This window comes from Delphinapterus leucas, chromosome 2 (genome assembly GCF_059928025.1).
Source record: "Delphinapterus leucas isolate spDelLeu-1000000601 "Yukka" chromosome 2, BTC_Dleu_Yukka2, whole genome shotgun sequence".
Taxonomy (NCBI): domain Eukaryota; kingdom Metazoa; phylum Chordata; class Mammalia; order Artiodactyla; family Monodontidae; genus Delphinapterus; species Delphinapterus leucas.
The window spans coordinates 13,732,636-13,748,618 of record NC_143130.1 but is presented as its reverse complement, the minus strand read 5'-3'; the positions used below and the strand labels follow the sequence as shown (position 1 = coordinate 13,748,618).

The following is a 15,983-nucleotide window of genomic DNA, read 5'->3' as shown; positions in this document are numbered from 1 at the left end:
TCCATTTTATTTTTGTATATGGTGTTGGAGAATGTTCTAATTTTATTCTTTTATATGTAGCTGTCCAGCGTTACCACCACCTTTTGTTGAAGAGACTGTCTTTTCTCCATTGTGTATTCTTGCCTCCTTTGTCATAGATTGACTATAGGTATGTGGGTTTATTTCTGGGCTCTCTATTCTGTTCCATTGACCTATGTGTCTTTTTTTTTTTGCTGGTACCATACTGTTTTGTAGCATCGTAGTACAGTCTGAAGTCAGGGAGTGGGATTCCTCCAGCTCTGTTCTTCTTTCTCAAGATTGTTTTGTCTATTCGGGGTCTTTTATGTTTCCATAGAAATTAAAAAATCATCTGTTCCAGTTCTGTGAAAAATGCCATTACTCATTTGGTAGGGATTTCATTGAGCCTGTAGATTGCCTTGGGTAGTATGGTCATTTTAACAATATTAATTCTTCAATCCAAGAACATCTTTCCATCTGATTGGGTCATTTTCAGTTTCTTTCATCAGTGTCTTATAGTTTTCTGAGTACAGGTCTTTTACCTCCTAGGTATTTTATTCTTTTTGATGCAGTGGTAAATGGGATTGTTTCCTTAATTTCTCTTTTTGATAGTTTGTTGTTAGTGTATAGAAATGTAACAGATTTCTGTATATTAGTTTATTTTTGGCTGCATTGGGTCTTTATTGCTGTGCGTGGGCTTTCTTTAGTTACGGCTAGTGGGGGCTACTCTTTGTTGTGGTGAGCAGGCTTCTCATTGCGGTGGCCTCTCTTGTTGCAGAGCACAGGCTCTAGGTGCGCAGGCTTCAGTAGTCGTGGCATGCAAGCTCAGTAGTTGTGGCTCACGGGCTCTAGGGCGCAGGCTCAGTAGTTGTGGCATACAGGCTCAGTAGTTGTGCCACATGGGATTAGTTGCTCCGTGGCATGTGGGGTCTTCCCGGACCGGGACTCGAACCCTTGTCGCCTGCATTGGCAAGTGGATTCTTAACCACTACGCCACCAGGGAAGTCCTGTATATTAGTTTTGTTCCCTGCAACTTTACTGAATTTCATTGATGGGCTCTAGTAGTTTTCTGGTAACGTCTTCAGGATTTTCTATGTGGAGTATCATGCCATCTTCAAACAGTGACATTTTTACTTTTTCTTTTCTAATTTGCATTCCTTTTCTTTCTTTTTTGTTTTTTTCTTTGATTGCTGTGGTTAGAACTTAGAAAACAATGTTGAATAATGAAATTGGGCATCCTTATTTTATTCCTGATCTTAGAGGAAATGTTTTCAGCTTTTAATCATTGAGTATGATGTTAGCTGTGGGTTTTTCATATATGGCCTTTATTATGTTGAGGTAGGTTTCCTCTCTGCTCATTTTCTGGGGAGTATAAATGGACGTTGAACTTTATCAAAAGCTTTTTCTCCATATATTGAGATGATCGTATGATTTTTATTCTTCAATTTGTTAATGTGTTATATAACACATTGATTAATTTGCAGACATTGAAAAACCCTTGCATCCCTTGGATAAATCCCACTTTATCATGGTGTATAATTCTTTTAATGTATTGTTGGATATGGTTTGCTACTATTTTGTTGAGGATTTTTGTATCTATGTTCATCAGTGATAATGGCCTGCAATTTTTTTTTTTTTGGTGATAATCTTTGTGTGGTTCTGGTATCAGGGTGATGGTGGCCTCATAGAATGACTTTGGAAGTGTTCCTTCCTCTTCTGTTTTTTGGAATAGTTTAAGAAGGATAGGTGTTAACTCTTCTTTAAATATTCGAATGTTTGGTAGAATTCACCTGTGAAGCCATCTGGGCCTAGACTTTTGTTTGTTGGGAGCTTTTATTTTTTATGTATTTTAACTTTTTTGTTTTGGCTGCACTGCATAGCTTGCGGGATCTCAGTTCCCTGACCAGGGATTGAACCCGGGCCCTCAGCAGTGAAAGTGCAGAATCCTAACCACTGGACTGCCAGGGAATTCCCTGTTGGGAGTTTTTAAGTTACTGATTCAATTTCAGTACTTGATCTGTTCATATTTTCTACTTCTTCCTGCTTCAGTCTTGGGAGACTGTACCTTTCCAAGAATTTGTCCATCTCTTCTAGATTTTCCATTTTAGTTGTGTATAGTTGCTAGTAGTAGTAGTAGTTTATGATGCTTTGTATTTCTGTCCTGTCAGTTGTAACTTCTTTTTCATTTCTCATTTTATTGATTTGAGCCCTCTCCCTTTTTTCTTTTTAATTTTTTTTGGCCACATGCCACAGCATGTGGAAATTCCCTGAACAGGGATTGAACCTCTGCCCCCTGCAGTGGAGGTCTTAACCACTGGACCACCAGGGAAGTCCTCCCTTTGTTTCTTGATGAGCTTGGCTAAAGGTTTATCACTTGTTTATCTTTTCAAAGAACCAGCTTAGTTTTATTGATCTTTTCTATTGTTTTTTCTATTTCTATTTCATTTATTTTTGCTCTGATCCTTATGATTTCTTTCTTTCTACTAATGTTGGGTTTTGTTTGTTCTTCTTTCTCTAGTTGCTTTAGATGTAAAGTTAGGTTGTTTATTTGAGATTTTTTTGTTTCCTGAGGTACAAGCTTGTATTGCTGTAAACTTCCCTTTTTTGCAACTGCTTTTGCTGCATCCCATACGTTTTGTATCATCCTGTGTTTTTTTTTTTTTCTTTTTTGACCACATCACGTGGCTTGCGGGATCTCAGTTCCTTGTCCATGGATTGAACCTGGGCCATGACAATGAAAGCCCGGAATCCTAACCACTAGGCCACCAGGGAACTCGCTGGATCATCATGTTTTTGTTTTCATTTGTCTCTTTGTATTCTTTGATTTTCTCTTTTGATTTCGCTAGTGATCCATTGGTTGTTTAGTGGCGTATTGTTTAGCTTCCACGTGTTTGTGTTTTTCATAGTTTTTTCTTGTAGCTGATTTCCAATCATAGTGTTGTAGAAGATGCTTGATGTGATTTCAGTTTTCTTAAAATTTACTGAGGCTTGTTTTGTGGCCTAGTATGTACACGATCTATCCTGGAGAATGTTGCATGTGCGCTTGAAAAGAATGTGTATTCTGCTTCTTTTGGATGGAGTGCTCATATATATAGATATACATGTCTATATATATCAATTAAGTGCATCTGCTTTAATGTGTCACTTTAGGCCAGTGTTTACTTAGTGCTTTTCTGTCTGGATGATCTGGCCATTGATGTAAGTGGGGAATTACAGTCCCTTACCATTATTGTATTCCTGTCAATTTCTCATTTTATGTTCATTAGTACTTGCCTTGTATATTTAGGTGTTTGTATGTTGGGTACGTATACTTTTACAATTGTTATATCCTCTTTTTGGACTGATCCCATGGTCATTATGTAGTGTTCTTTGTCTCTCATAACAGTCTTTATTTTAAAGTCTGTTTTGTTTGATACCGGTATTGCTGCTCCAGCTTTCTTTTGATTTTTCCATTTGCATGGAATACCTTTTCTATCCCCTCACTTTGAGTATTTGTGTGTCTCTAGATCTGAAGTGAGTCTGTTGTAGGCAGCATATATGTGGGTCTTGTTTCTGTATCCATTCATCCAGCCCATGTCTTTTGGTTGGAGCATTTAGTCCATTTACATTTAAGGTAATTATTGATATGTATGTTCTTATTGCCATTTTGTTGTTTTGGATTTGTTTTTGTAGGTCTTTTTTTCCCATTCTTCTTCTTCTGTTGTTTTCTTCTCATGATTTGATGACTATCTTTTGGGTTATGGTTGGATTTCTTTTCCTTTTTTATGTGTATATCTATCATAGATTTCTGGCTTGCAGTTACCATGAGGATTTGGTATAGCAGTCTATATATATATATATATATATATATATATATATATATATATATGGGATTGTTTTAAGTTGCTGATCTCTTAATTTCAAATGCATTCAAAAAACCCTGCATCTGTATTCTCCTCCCCTCATGATTACTGTTTTTTTTAAAAAAATTAATTTATTGTTGGCTGCATTGGGTCTTCATTGCTGCGCGCAGGCTTTCTCTCTAGTTGTGGCAAGTGGGGGCTACTCTTCGTTGCAGTGTGCGGGCTTCTCATTGCGGTGGCTCCTCTTGTTGCAGAGCATGGGCTCTAGGCACGCGGGCTTCAGTAGTTGTGGCTTGCAGGCTCTAGAGTGCAGGGTCAGTAGTTGTGGCACACGGGCTTAGTTGCTCTGCGGCATGTGGGATCTTCCCGGACCAGGGCTTGAACCCGTGTCCCCTGCATTGGCGGATGGATTCTTATCCATTGCACCACCAGGGAAGCCCATGATTACTGTTTCTGATATCATAGTTTACATCTAATTGTTTTGTGTATCCCTTAACTGCTTATTGTGGATATAGATGATTTTTAGTACTTTTGTCTTTTAACCCCCCTACCAGCTTATTGCTGCTTATTCACTATTTTATTTTAATTTCTTGCTCATATTTTACTGTGTAACTCATTTATATTACTATATTATATGCTTCAAACCTCTTTGGAGAGTAAGATAGGGTACAAATAATAAGTATCATATATGATTTCTAGGAATGTAGTCTTCACAGTAAGGCAGTGCCACTGAAACTATTATTTTTACAATTATTTCAGTCCTCTTGTCAGTAGTGAAAAGAAATGGCAATACTGGCTTGGTGTTTATTTCTGGTTTTAAATTGTGGGAGTGGTAGAGAGGGATCCATAATAATTCTGAGTATCATTGGGCTGTGAATAAAAAGAGTAACTAGAATAATTAGAGCAGTTCTTTTCTTCCAAAGGCAGGTAAGCACATGTGAGATCATGCCTTCCTACTTGAATCAAAATTCAGAATTTGAGTTTGGCTCTTTATTTCAGGAGAAACCAGATCCAACTGAGTATGTAATAATCCTGGTTGATTCTACTCAGAAAGCAAAGGAGTAGAGGCACAGGTTAAAAACTGTGCCCCAGTCCTATGTTGAGAGAATCTTTTTATTTTTATTAATATAACATTAGAAAAAAAATTGTGGCAGGAATTTAAATGTTAAGTAAAATTACTTTTTAAAAGTTGTTGTCTGGTACTCTGAGGAAGACCAAATGTCAAGGAAAATTGCTTTGTGAGGATCTTTCTGATACACTCTTGGTGGCAACTAGTACAAATGCCACTACCATATTTTTAATAGTTTTCAAGTTACAGGGAAGATGTTATACTTTGGTAATCTGAAAAATCTCTTTGTTTCCCCCCCTCCTTTTAATAGAGATGTGAACTGTGTCCTCATAAGGATGGAGCTTTAAAAAGAACAGATAATGGCGGTAAGTGCAGAGAATTCTGAGAAAAATTTTCTTGAACACTGGAGTGCAGATGTATTTTAAAATATCTGGTAATTCATATTATATCAAAGTGTTTGCTGCTCAAATATTTTTAACAGTACTGGGTGTAATTTTTAATTTTTAAAAATTGAAACAGCTTTTCTACTTTCTGGACAAACTTAAGTTTTGTTTTGTTTTGGTGCAGAATGATCCAGATACTTCTAATTAAAATCTTGATTTTTTTTTTTTAAATGGATACAGTTTCTTATTATTACTGTTGGGAAAATAAGCCACTTTTTTTTTTTCTTCGTTAGAGATAAAAATCTGTTTTATATTCTTTTCCTCCTGTTTTGTGTATTGCTAGACAAATGATGTTTCTAATGCATGTTAATTTTAACACCCTGTGGATCCTTGTTGCTTGAATATAAACAAATTTTGGCTTTTCTTAAATTTTGGTGTGCTTTCATAAGACCCCTTTTGTATTTCTAATTTTCATTTCCATTTTTATTTTATTATTATTTTTTAAATAAATAAATTTATTTATTTATTTATGGCTGTGTTGGGTCTTCGTTTCTGTGCGAGGGCTTTCTCTAGTGGCAAGCGGGGGCCCCTCTTCATCGCGGTGCACGGGCCTCTCACTGTCGCGGCCTCTCTTGTTGCGGAGCACAGGCTCCAGACGTGCAGGCTCAGTAGTTGTGGCTCACGGGCCCAGTTGCTCTGCGGCATGTGGGATCTTCCCAGACCAGGGCTCGAACCCGTGTCCCCTGCATTGGCAGGCAGATTCTCAACCACTGCGCCACCAGGGAAGCCCCATTTCCGTTTTTAGTTACCTTTCTTAGAGAAATCCATGTTTCTTTATAGCTCAGTACCATTCTTAAATGTGTAGACATCAATTTATTAAACTGTGGCATTTTATGAAAAGTAAGTAACTGATGGAGAAACTCAAAATAGTAGAGATAAAACTAGTACTATTAGTATATACTTCCATTTTGGGAAGCCAGCTCTAAAGTATTTTTGGCATAGAATAGTTTCATGGCATGAGTAAATAAACGGGGAAAATACAATGTTTTTAACTAGCACTATATACATATATATAAATATTTAAATCTGATGTTTAGACTATAAGTCACATTATCCAAAATTTTAAATGTTAAAAATCCTTGCTCCTACTCCTGTACACCATTATCTGCACAGTTTCTCAGTACAGTTTCTGCCACCAACATAGTTGCTGTTACTACTTTTTTGGATACACAAATAAATATGAGGAAACAAAAATTTTCTGCAATTTTATACAAATGGATGAATATTATATATACTCTCTTGCATCTTAAATTTTCCTGAACAGTTTATCTATTATCAGTATAGCGCTTTCTTTATTATCATATGTTATATAATCAGCTGCCTGTTTCTAATCTTTTGCTTTTATGACTAATGCTTGTATATATATATGTCATTTTGCTTCTGTGCAAAGACATCTGTAGGTTTTTATTAATTCCCAACAGTGGAACTGTTGGGTCAGAGAGATTTTACAATCAATTTTGGTAGATATTCCCAAATTATTCTCTTTAGTGGTGGTACCAATTTGTGTTCCCAGCAGCACACATCTTTCGCAATCCAGTAGATGAAAGTTGGTGTCTCAAACCATGCATTTTGCATTTCTCTTATTATGAGTGAATCTGAGCATCTTTTCATGTTTTTAAGAGCAATTCAACTGGTATTGTCCCATATGTGATCTGTTCTTTTTCTGTTTGGTTGTTGATTTTTTCCTTTTTGATTTGTTGGAGCTTTCATAGGAGTACCTCATATATTAGGCTTTTGTGATGAGTTGGACTAGTTTTGGCCCTGTTGTTGACCTTGCTCATGTGGCTTTTTCTCATGCAGAAAATTTTGATTTTTATTTAGTTGAATTTCTTAATCTTGTCTTTCTTGGTTTCTGTGTTTTGAACCATTAGTTAAGGCTTTCCCTACTTCAAAGTTATAAAGGAATTCTTTCATGTTTTTCCTTAAGCTTTTTTTTTTTCTTGGCCACAATGCGTGGCATATAGGATTGTTCGCTGACCAGCGAGTGAACCTGTACCCCCTGCAGTGGAAATGCAGAGTTGTAACCACTGGATCACCAGGGAACTATATATTTTAGTAAATTTACTTATTTATTTATTTTTGGCTACGTTGGGTCTTTGTTGTGTGTGGGCTTTCTCTAGTTGTGGCGAGCAGGGGCTACTCTTCGTTGCGGTGCGTGTGCTTCTCGTTGTGGTGGCTTCTCTTGTTGTGGAGCAGGGACTCTAGGAGCGCGGGCTTCGGTAGTTGTGGCACAGAGGCTCAGTAGTTGTGGCTCGCAGGCTCTAGAGTGCAGGCTCAGTAGTTGCGGCACACGGGCTTAGTTGCTCTGCGGCATGTGGGATCTTCTTGGACCAGGGCTCGAATCTGTGTCCCCCTGCATTGGCAGGCGGATTCTTAACCACTGCGCCACCAGGGAAGCCCCTCCCTCCTTTAGCATTTTTATAGTTTCTTTCTTTCTTTTCTTTTTTTTTAACAGTTAATCTTTGATACATTTGGAATGTATGCAGCAAATACAATGTGAGGTATGGTTCCAACTTAATTTTTTCCTAGATGCTAAAATGCTACCATTTGTCCCATCACCATTTATTGAACAGTTCATTTTTTCATATTGATTTGCAATGCCATCTTTGTTATAGTCTAAATTTGATGTGTATTTAAAAAATTCTGACTAAATGGTGTTCCAAAATTATTTTGGAGCCTGGAATGCATTTTATTTTAGAAATGCCAATTGTATTTCCAGACTGGCTAGCAAAACCTCACAATGTACCTGATGTATATAGTATCAGTGATGCTGTTCTTCAATATCTAATACCCATTTTTCATACCAGAAAATATGTTCCAAATTTTAGTTTTGTTTTTCTGGTGATCAGGATTAGGAATTTTTCAATTTAACTGTTACTTTTCTTCAATGTCAATCACTCCATAGTTCTCAGTTGTTGAAGGTAAGTGTTTTAACATACATCGGTGTGTGAAAAGTGGGTTATTACAGGCAAAGGGAGAAGTAAATGACAAAAGACACAGGTATATCAGGGATTTGCATTGTAGAGTTTGAATAGTAGGCCTTCTGAGAGATGGAGCTGATGGTATAGGCAAGATTTTCTTTCTTTTCCCTTTCCCCTGCTCATCCTTTTCCTTCCTTCCTCCCCTCCCCTTGCCTTGGCTTGCCTTCCCTCGCTCCTTCCCCACCTCCCCCCTCCCTCTTTCTTCCGGCCCCTGCTCCACCCTTTCATACTAAGGACTCGATCCTGTTGATTATGGGGAGCCACTGAAACTGAGGAATAACATATGAGTTTTCTGTTTTAGAAAGATCACTCTGACAGTGTTGTGGTAAATGGATTGGAAGGATATGAGACCAGACCAACTATAAAAAAGAAAGGCAGAGCTGGATCATAAGTGCATTTAACATACTTAAAACCAGCTATATGGCCTAGCGGGTGGGGGGAGATAGAAAAAAAATAAATTATGGAGGTAATTCAGTCTGCCATTTTACTCACTGAGCTCTAGACAAACCTATATGGAAATCCCTTGTGAATTATTGTAAAGCTTTCCCAACCATCGCTGACAAAGACATGAAGTATACTATTATTGAGGGGGCCAGGCAAGAGGTGGTGTCGGCTTACTTATATTATTGAAGAGGAAGTTTTAAAATGAGTTGAGGATCGTTGATAGATACTATCTGACAGCACAGTTAGAAGAACTTGAATAAAGGAGTGTTGTGTATTCAAAATGATGTACGTGTCATGCACTTTCTCTATTGGGATTTTAAGGGGTTTTTCAAGGATAGTTTTGATTATACCTACTGTTTTGGGTTTTGTACTCTGATGTTAGAATCTAAGCTCCACAGAGGTAAGACTCTGCTTTATTGTAGTAAGTCCAAGGGAGAGATACTGAGGAACTGTTTGAGTCAGAAGTAGGAGGAGGGATAAAAATGAGGGAATGGACATCAGAGATACTAAAGTGGTAAATTTTGACAGGTATATTAAAAAAATACTTTTATTATTGAAAAAAATGCTTTTATTATTGAAAAATTTCAAAAATACTTTTATTATTGAAAAAATTATTATTGAAAAATTTCAAAATATTATTGAAAAATACAAGTAGAGAGAATCCCCACCTTGGTACCTAGCTTTAACAGTGACCAAGTCATGGCCAGCTGTTTCTTCTATACCCTTCCCTACCCCAGTTTTCTGATTATTTTGAATTCTGTGAGCATTTCTAGTTTACGTGTATATTTTAAAAATGCACAATATATTATCACACCTAAAATAATTGACAGGGATTTCTTAAACCCATCAAATATCTAGTCATTGTTCAGAATTTCCTGACTGTCTCCTGTTTTCTTTTATAGTTGTTGAATCAGGATCCCGTAAGGTCCATAAGCTGGGTCCAAATAAGGTGTATACACTGCAGTAGCTTGGTATGTCTCTTAGGTCTCTCTGTAATCTCCTTTGTCTTCTTTCCCCCATTTGTCAGTTTACTTATGGAAAAAATTTAGGTCATTTGTCCTGTAGAGTTTGTACACAGCAGACTTTGTTGATTAATCTTAGATGGTGTGTGTGTGTGTGTGTGTGTGTGTGTGTGTGTGTGTGTTAACATGTCACTTTGTTCTATGTATTTTCTGTACATTAGTAGTTAGATATATTCAGAGACTTGATCATAATCAGTTTATCGTGGGGACAGTCAAGAATACTTCATAGATAGTGTTGTATATTTCCTTCAGGAGGCATATGATGTTTTGTGTGTGTGTGTTAACAACTGTTGATCAGTGTCTAGATCCATTTTCAGGTTCAGCAACGTTGCAGTCTGTATTAGTACTTCATTCCTCTTTATGGCTGATTGATATCCCATTGTATACATACAGGCCACATTTTATCTGTCCTTTCATTCGTTGAAAGACATTTGGGTTTTTTCCATCTCTTTGCTGTTGTGAATAGTGCTGCTGTGAACACTGGTATAGATGTTAGAACATTGGTATTTTGGGGGGTATATACTACTAGTGGTGTTGATGGGTCATATGATGCTTCTGTATTTAACTTTTCAAGGACCACCAAACTGGTTTTCATAGTGGCTGCACCATTTTTACATTCCCACAAGCAGTGTATGAGGGATTCATTTCCTTCTCATTATCACCAACACTTAATATTTTCTGAATTTTTAGATTATAGCTATCTTAGTGGATATGAAGTGGTACCTCATTGTGTTTTTTTTTTTTTTTTGTGGTACGCAGGCCTCTCACTGCTGTGGCCTCTCCCGTTGCGGAGCACAGGCTCCGGATGCACAGGCTCAGCGGCCATGGCTCACGGGCCCAGCCGCTCCGCGGCATGTGGGATCGTCCCGGACCGGGGCACGAACCCGCGTCCCCTGCATTGGCAGGGGGACTCTCAACCACTGCGCCACCAGGGAAGCCCTCATTGTGGTTTTGATTTGCATTTCTCTAATCATGAATGATGAGTGCTTGTTGGCCATTTGTAAATCTTCTTTGGAAAAATACCTGTTCGTATTCTTTTTTTTTTTTTTTGGCTGTGTTGGGCGTTCCCCGACCAGGGATCGAACCCGTGCCCTCCTGCAGTGGAAGTGTGGAGTCTTAACCACTGGACTGCCAGGGAAGTCCCCCTGTTCATATTCTTTGTCCATTTTGTAATTGGGTTGTTTGTCTTTTTTTTTGTTGAGCTATAAGAGTTCCTTTACATCTTCTGGATTCTAGACACCTATCAGAGATGCATGATTTACAAATCTTTTCTCCCACTCTGTGGGTTGTTTTTTCATTTTCTTTATGTTGTCCGTTGATTCACTATAGTTTTTAATTTGATGAAGTCCAATTTATCTAATTTTTCTTTTGTTGCTTATGCTTTTGGTGTCCTAAGAATCCATTACTACCCGAAGTTATATTTTACACCCATTTCCTTCCTTAGAGTTTTATGTTTTTAGCTCTTTTTAGGTTGTTGATCCATTAAAAAATTTTTTTTTTCTTTATTTTAACAGACAAGGAAGTTGACAGACTTCATGGTTGAAGTCCTAATCCCCAGCTGCTCAGAATGTGATTACATTCAGAGATAGGTCTTTTTTTCTTTTGGCTGTGCTGTGCAGCATGCAGGATCCTAGTTCCCCAACCAGAGATCGAATCTGTGTCCCCTGCAGTGGAAGCACAGAGTCCTAACCACTGGACTGCTAGGGAATTCCCCTGTTGATCTGCTTTGAGTTTTTGTTTTGTTTTGTTCTTTTGGCTGCATTGGGTCTTTGTTGCTGCGTGCAGGCTTTCTCTAGTTGTGGTGAGCAGGGGCTACTCTTCGTTGCAGTGCACGGGCTTTTCTCATTGCAGCGGCTTCTCTTGTTGTGGAGCACGGGCTCTAGAGTGCAGGCTCAGCAGTTGTGGCGCATGGGCTTAGTTGCTCCATGACACGTAGGATCTTCCTGGACCAGGGATCGAACCTGTGTCCCCTGCATTGGCAGGCGGATTCTTAACCACTGTGCCACCAGTGAAGACCATTTTGAGTTAATTTTTGTATATGATGTGAGTTAGGGGTCCAACTTCATTTTTTTTTCTTGTGGGTATCCAGATGTCCCAGCACCATTTGTTGAAGAGACTGTTCTTTCCCCCATTGAATGGTCTTGGTATCCTTGTTAAAAATCAGTTGGCTATATATGCATGGGTTTATTCCTGGACTCTATTATATCCTATTGCTCTTTTTATCTATTCTTATGCCAGTGCACACTGTTGTGATGACTGTAGCTTTGGTAATAAGCTTTGAAATTGGGAAGTTTGTTCCAATTTTACTCTTTTTTTTTTCAATATTGCTTTGGCTCCTTGCGTTCTATGGAAATTCCATATGAATTCAAGGATTGTGAAAAAGGCCATTGGAATTTTGATAAGGGGTTGCATTGCATCTGTAGATTGCTTTGGATAGTATTGCTGTCTTAACAATATTAAGTCTTCCATAATATGAACACAGGATGTCTTTCCATTTATTTATGTCTTTAAGTTCTTTCAGCAATGTTTTGTAGTTTTCAGTGTAAAAATCTTGAATGAGATCATCCTGGCCTGTTGTAGACACTCAATCCAATGACAGATGTCCTTGTGAAAGTATGTGGAGACACAGGGATGGGGAGATGGCCATGTGAAGACTAAGGTTAAAAAAACAAAAGAATAAGGTGGACATTGGAGTAATGTAGCTATAAACCAAGAAATGTCAAGGATTGTGAGAGCCACGAGAAGGTAGGAGAGAAGCATGTTAATTTTGGACTTAGAGCTTCCAGAACTGTGAGAGAATGTATTTCTGTTTTCTTAAGCTATCAAATTTGTTGACATTTTTTATGGTTGTTCTAGGACACTGATACACTTGTTTTGAGAATATTTGCATTTATATTCATAAGGGGTATTGGGCTGTTATTTTGTTTTCTTATGTTAGTTTGACCTTGGGGGCATTTGCTATCATACTGGCCTCATAGAATGAGCTAGGAAGTGTTCCCTCTTCAAGATTTTTGGAAGAGTTTGAGAAGGATTTTTGTTAATATTTCTTTAAATGTTTGGTAGAATTCACTTATGAAGGCATCTGGTCCAGGGCTTTTCTTTGTGGGGAGGTTTTTGCTTGTTGGTTGATTCAGTCTCTTGTTATAGGTCTGTTCAGATTTTCTCTTCCTTTTTTTTGCGGTACGCGGGCCTCTCACTGCTGTGGCCTCTCCCGTTGCGGAGCACAGGCTCCGGACGCGCAGGCTCAGCGGCCATGGCTCACGGGCCCAGCCGCTCCGCGGCATGTGGGATCTTCCCGGACCGGGGCACGAACCCGTGTCCCCTGCATCGGCAGGCGGACTCTCAACCACTGCGCCACCAGGGAAGCCCTGATTTTCTCTTTCTTGAGTCAGCTTTGTTAGTTTGTGTTTCTAGGAATTTGTCCATTTCCTATAGGTTATCTAATTTGTTGGTCTGTATTTGCTCATGGTATTCTCTTATAATTCTCTTTCTTTTTGTTAAGGTCAGTAATAATGTTCGCATTCTTATTTCTGAATTTAGTAATTTGAGTCCTTTTTTTTCTTAGTCAATCCAAAAGTTTGTCAATTTTGTTGATCTTTTCAAAGAACTTTTGGTTTTGTTGATTGTCCCTGTTGTTTTTCTATTCTCATTTTATCTCTGATTTTTACACCTTTCTTCCTTCTGCTGGCTTTGGGTTTAGTTTGCTCTTTTTCTAGCTCCTTAGCATAGGTATATAATTAGTTTATGAATTTGAGATCATCTTTGCTTTTTTTAAATTAATTTATTTATTTTTGCTGTGTTGGGTCTTCGTTTCTATGCGAGGGCTTTCTCTAGTTGTGGCAAGCGGGGGCCACTCTTCATCACGGTGCGTGGGCCTCTCACTGTCGCGGCCTCTCTTGTTGCGGAGCACAGGCTCCAGACGCGCAGGCTCAGTAGTTGTGGCTCACGGGCCTAGTTGCTCCGCGGCATGTGGGATCCTCCCAGACCAAGGCTCGAACCTGTGTCCCCTGCATTAGCAGGCAGATTCTCAACCACTGCACCACCAGGGAAGCCCCATCTTTGCTTTGTTTTAAATAGCTTTATTAGGAGATGGTTTATGTCATGTGTTTCACTCATTTGAAGTGTGCAACAGTTTTTTTTTTTTTTTTTTTAAGTATTTACAGTTATGTGCAACACACCACAGTCAATTTTGGAACATTTTCATCACTTCAAAAAGAAACCCTGTTTGTTTGTTTGTTTTTGTATAGGACAGGGAACTGTATTCAATATCTTGTAATAAACTATAATGGAAAAGAGTCTGAAAAACAATATATATGTATATAAAACTGAATCAGTTTGCTGTACACCAGAAACTAAGACAAAATTGTAAATCAGCTATACTTCAATTAAAAAAACAAAAGAAACCCTGTATTTTTAAACTATCACTCCCTTATCTGCCCACCCTACCCCATTTCACCCCCCTCAAGCATCTTATTTCCAACATAGATATTTACAGGTATGAATTTAACTCTGAGTGCTGCTTCCTATGTATCACATGAGGTTTTGTATATTGTGTTTTTCATTTGTCTTAGGGTATTTTCTAGTTTCCATTGTGGTTTCTTCTTTGACTCATTGGTTATTTAAGAGAATATTGTTTAATTTCCATGTATTTGTGAATTTTCCAGTTTTCCTTCTGTTGTGGATTTGTATTTTCATTCCACTGTGGATTGATAAGATCTGATTTCAGATCTTTTCAAATTTATTGACACTTGTTTTGTGACCTGAATTAATTGTGATCTTGGAGAATGTTCATGGCTATTTGAGAAGAATGTGTATTTTGCTGTTTTTATTTCAGTGTTCTATATATGTATATTGGGCCTAGATGTATTGTAGTGTTATTCAATTCTTCGATTTATTTACTGATTTTCTGATAAGTTCTATCCATTATTGAAACTTGGGTACTGAAATTTCCAGCTATTACTAAAGAATGGTCTGTTTCTTCCTTCAGTTTTGTTCATTTTTGTTTCATGTATTTTGGAGCTCTGATGTTTGGTGCATATATGTTTATCATTGTTTTATCTTGGTGTTTTTAAAAAAAAATTTTGGCTGCTTTGGGTACTCATTGCTGTGCACGGGCTTTCTTTAGTTGCGGTGAGCAGGGGCTACTCTTCGTTGTGGTGCATGGGCTTCTCATTGTGGTGGCTTCTCGTTGTGGAGCACAGGCTCAATAGTTATGGCTCGCAGGCTCTAGAGTGCAGGCTCAGTAGTTGTGGCGCACGGGCTTAGTTGCTCCACAGCATGTGGGATCTTTCCCGACCAGGGCTCGAACCCACGTCCCCTGCATTGGCAGGAGGATTTTTAACCACTGCACCACTAGGGAAGCCCCTTGGTGTTTTTTAAAAAATAAATTTATGTATTTATTTTTGGCTGTGTTGGGTCTTCATTGCTGCACGTGGGCTTTCTCTAGTTGTGGCAAGTGGGGGCTACTCTTCTTTGCGGTGTGCGGGCTTCTCATTGTGGTGGCTTCTCTTGTTGCGGAGCACGGGCTCTAGGCGTGCAGGCTTCAGTAGTTGCAGCACGTGGGCTCAGTAGCTGTGGCCCACAGGCTTAGTTGCTCCGTGGCATGTGGGATCTTCCTGCACCAGGGATCGAACCTGTGTCCCCTGCATTGGCAGGTGGATTGTTAACCCTTGTGCCACCAGGGAAGTCCCTCTTCTTGGTGTTTTGACCTGTTTTTCAATATATAATGTTCTTCTCTGTTCCTTGTAACAGGTTTTAATTCTTGTTTCATTTTCCATATATATATTTCTAGTAGCTATCCTGGAGATTGCAATTAACTTCTTAAACTTATAACACCCTGAGAAACACCCAGGTTAGGGGATACAAAGGCAAATGCCTTGAGTCAGTCCTTTGGGTTCTTTCTGTCCCCCTCCCACAGTTAGGTCAAAACTTAAAATCACAGTTCTTTGAGAATGAGCTCTGCTCAACCTCTTCTGGAACCAGGGACCAGAGTCTGGCACTAGGAACGTGGGGTGCTGTCTTCAAGACCATTGTCAAGCCAATGAGGGGTAGAGCCAGGGCAGGTAAAAATGACGCAAAACTCTTACTGTTTTTAAGTTGCCTCTTTCTTTTTTTTTTTTTTGTTTGGTTTTGGCCACGCAGTGTGGCATGTGGGATCTTAGTTCCCCGACCAGGGATTGAAGCCA

General features: G+C 38.6%; 1 protein-coding gene across 14 annotated transcripts in view; it reads left to right on the top strand.

The window, feature by feature from the left end:
- Positions 1-15,983, top strand: part of MLLT10 (MLLT10 histone lysine methyltransferase DOT1L cofactor) — a 253,478-nt gene that overhangs the window by 46,182 nt on the left and 191,313 nt on the right. For 13 of the 14 annotated variants that reach the window (XR_002645563.3, XR_002645562.3, XM_022580469.3 and 10 more), the window contains one exon: positions 5,219-5,273. The exons of the other annotated variant lie outside the window; for it this stretch is intronic. Coding sequence is in view for 10 of the 13 variants with exons in the window: in XM_022580469.3 (XP_022436177.1) it covers positions 5,219-5,273 (55 nt within the window). In the remaining 3 variants the exon portion in view is untranslated. The remainder of the gene's footprint in view (positions 1-5,218; positions 5,274-15,983) is intronic. 14 annotated transcript variants of the gene reach the window in all.